Below are 3,677 nucleotides of genomic sequence, written 5' to 3' on the forward strand. Positions count from 1 at the left end.
TTTTATTATCACGCTTGCCAACGCATGTTTTTAATGATTAATATCTCTAATTATCAACATTGTAAAATTATAAAAAAAAGTGGATATTAATAAAATATACATTGAAACGATTCAAACAAGATCCCACATGAATATGTTTTATCGTATCTATAAACTTCAAAACCGAGTCAAAGCGTGTTATGTGAATAGTGTAAAAACCAAACAGTGTCAACTGAGAAAAAAAGGAGGAAGTATCAAACACCTTACCTTACTAATTTAGCTTGTTGAAGTCGAAATCCTATTAGACAGAATAGAAGGATGAATCCGCACAAACTGCTCGAATTAGCTAGGTTTTAGGCGACATAATGCTTATTTGAATGTATTTTATTTAAAGTATTTTCCGAGGGATTGAAGGAAGGCTTCAATAAAAGTGTAACTGATAATTCTTTTTCTATTTTTATACAGTTGTATGAAATGCTAGGTGGAATGAGAAATGTAAACAACAAAAACGGAATCAAATCTTCATAATTCATGACAAACATTGTCATTTATTGCATAAATTATACTACATATGTCCTCAAATTTTGTATAACTCTACTACTTCGCCTTTCTTGTTTTCCATCTTCACTTGAGAAAACACCCCCCCTCAATTTTTGTAATGCATAAATTCATTAGTATAAACATCAAATATTTAACAACAAAGTTTTCCCAAAAAATGTTTTACAAAGAATAAAATAACACAAGCTAAGGATTAAAAGAAGGCCAGTCCATAATTTGTCATCCTCTTCTTGTCAATCAATTTCGATTAGGTCCCACCAAAACCATCAATTACGCCTGAAAGAGCTCTTGTCAATTAGGGTACAATCTCACCCACATTACCATGGCTTGGCGTTAACCTTACACTTCTTTGATACAACCTTGGCATTCGTGGCTAACGCGTTAACCGTTACATCACACGAAACCTCGATGTTGATAGTCCATGTCTTAATGGATCCAATCTTGATCTTAACAGGGACCTTAACGTTAATGTCTAATGGTACCTTACCATCCTTTTGTTGTGTGAGCAGTTTGTCGCGTGCTGACTTGGACAACACGATCCCAGCCCCCGTTAACTTTGTTGAAAATACCGTTGAACTTTTAGGGGGCTGGTAAAAGGCTGGCAGTTTACCATTACATAGATTTAACCCATCATGGTAAATCTTAATCAAGCTCCCTTGCTCATAGTATATTCCGATTTTACCGTTGTTATTCGTGGACTTCAACGTTACATTAAACACCGGAGTAATGGTTGAGGATGTCGCGATTGTTGAGAGGTTGACTCCTTTAACGTGCACACTCTCAATGGAGTAGCTAGGAGCCTTAGGTTTGTAGACAAGGTATAAAACTGCACCGGTGACAGCGAGTAGAGCAGCAAGGATGAGTATTCCAGCGAAAAAGCAGCAAAAACAACGTCTGCACCCCTTTCGGCCAGCCTTCTTTTTGGTGTAGAGCTTGAATTTGTGTGCGTTTTCTGGTGGTGGGACGCGATATACTTGATCCTTTGGTATTTGCACGACGTAAGTTCCAGGGTTAGGACCATAACCGTACCCATAACTCATCTTAGAGGAGGCGAATGAATCTTGACTCATGTTCCTCCCATGCCTCTGATGCTCTCCTGATACTGGTGGTGAAGGTTCATTAGAATTCCCCATCAGCTTAGCATTCGAGTGCTCACCAGAATCTGGTGGTGATTCTCTTGGGTAGACTCGTTGATCAGTCATCTCTTTATCACTCGCCAGTGTCGCCAGAGAAGATTTTGTATCTGAAAAGAAAATAATTTTATCAGTTAGTGTTATTATTGTACATCATGTTCAAAGAGCTGGAATTGCCTTTTCAGTACCCTAAAAGTTTTTTTTTACATCAAATAATGTATGCTTATCACACAACAAAAGCTAATTTGCATCAATCATCCTTCATTTCCTAGAAGATCCAAATATTATTTAACGACGAAAACGAGCGTGCAATTCAATAATATTCTTAGTATTGTGATGTTAAGCAGCTAATGTACTGAAATGGTCAAAAACAGAGATTAGTAAACAATTTTTGGGGTTGTTAGGAGTGTTGCACAAGTGGAGATGAAGTCCAAAACGTAAGAAACGAAGAAAAAAATGTATGGAGATTTATCTAATTATTTGACTAATTGTGCAAGATGATTACAGTTGGATGATGTCTACTTATAAAGACTTAGTCTCTTTTGACAATATCATCATCTCAATTTATGGAGCAGGTCGAGGAAGGTTGTGCTACGCTACTCAATTCGCAATTAGTCGTAATGGTAGTTTAATTATTTGGAAATCGTATTCGTTTTTGTTGATGAAATAATACGAAACCAATCTAGCCTTAAAATTACTTGTAAATGTATTCATCAAATTTGATTAACTTTATTCTTTAGATCTATTTAGACATTGTGGAGAAAGCAACATTATGGTGATCAAGTTCAATTTGCTTCATCACCTAGACAATTTGTCTTTGTCAATGAATCTAAATTATATCAGAGGCAATTTATACCTTCAGTCCCTAAATAACGGTCTGTGTTATTATAACGAAGACAAATTATTCCTCCGTCCTAAAATAATTGTCCTGTTGATAATTTACATTTCAAACATAACAACGATAACTAATTCCGGTTGTTTTACAATTAAAACCCGCATTTCTTACTTCCTAATACGTATATTAGTCAATAGACTCACTTGCACTTGCTCTGCTTTTATCCTCTGTTTTTCGGCACTTACTAAATTAATCACTTTTGAATAGGTTACCAATTAATTTTCCCCAAATTTAATTAACATGAATAACTTTTTTCGTACGGTAATACTTTTTACGATTGTCCAATTTCATCAACAAATTTGAGTTGTAATTATTTAAAATGATTACAAATCAACAAATTTGACAATGTTGATCAAATATTACACACTTAAATAAATTTTCTACAAAATCAATTAAATCTTACAAAAAATTCATGAAAAAAAACTTATGAATAAATTTGAATGAATTATCAGCTTCAAAACCACTAACAATTTAATGTTGACTAAATAAACACTAAAAAAAACCAGCAATGATCACATTAAAATTCAAATTAAAAATTGAATTCATACAACCAAATTAAAAATTCAGAAAATAATCACGAAAATGCAATTAATAATCAAAATAAAAGCAAATGCGATGACGAACCTGAAAAATCTGATGCAATCCAAACGAAACTTCAAACGTCGAATTGAAATTGAGCTTTCTGAAGGAAGATGATGATGATGAAAATGAATTTCAACCTAAATAATCTTCCAAATTTCTTACAATAATCTTGCAATTTGATTCGGCAGGAGAGAGAAAATGGGTGTAAGACGTGAGCAAGTGTAAAACAAAGAATAAGTAAAGTGGTGGAATTTATTTATATAAATGTAGGAAAATAAGAAGAACGAGTAAACTTAATATTGAGTGACAGCTAATTATGTTAATGTTGTTTTTTGGTTTTATACGCGGAATAATGTTTAAACAACGGTAATGAATATATAAATAGTTAAATACGGTAATTAGTATACAATTTTGGTATGGAATTTGGTCTGAATATATTTTAATTAAGGATAGATTATATTTATTTATTTATTTATACTATAGTTATAACACGGTTTTAGAGCCGGCATGTAACGGTTTGGCCGTCGCAC

The 3,677-nt window shown here is 33.4% G+C and overlaps 1 protein-coding gene across 1 annotated transcript; it reads right to left on the bottom strand.

Moving 5' to 3' along the window:
- Positions 1-507: 507 nt before the first annotated feature.
- Positions 508-3,352, bottom strand: LOC145587594 (NDR1/HIN1-like protein 13). Its single transcript, XM_081644324.1, has 2 exons — positions 3,190-3,352; positions 508-1,780 (listed from the first exon to the last, which is right to left on the bottom strand). The coding sequence occupies exon 2, from the start codon at positions 1,737-1,739 to the stop codon at positions 855-857; it is 885 nt and encodes a 294-aa protein (XP_081500450.1). The 5' UTR covers positions 1,740-1,780; positions 3,190-3,352; the 3' UTR covers positions 508-854.
- Between the last annotated feature and the right edge of the window lie 325 nt (positions 3,353-3,677).

The sequence above is a fragment of the Chenopodium album genome, chromosome 17 (assembly GCF_948465745.1).
Source record: "Chenopodium album chromosome 17, dcCheAlbu1.1, whole genome shotgun sequence".
NCBI classification, from domain to species: Eukaryota; Viridiplantae; Streptophyta; class Magnoliopsida; order Caryophyllales; family Amaranthaceae; genus Chenopodium; species Chenopodium album.

Bases quoted from the DNA above. Each gene is read 5' to 3' on its own strand.
- LOC145587594 (XM_081644324.1), bottom strand. From the start codon at position 1,739: ATGACTGATCAACGAGTCTACCCAAGAGAATCACCACCAGATTCTGGT.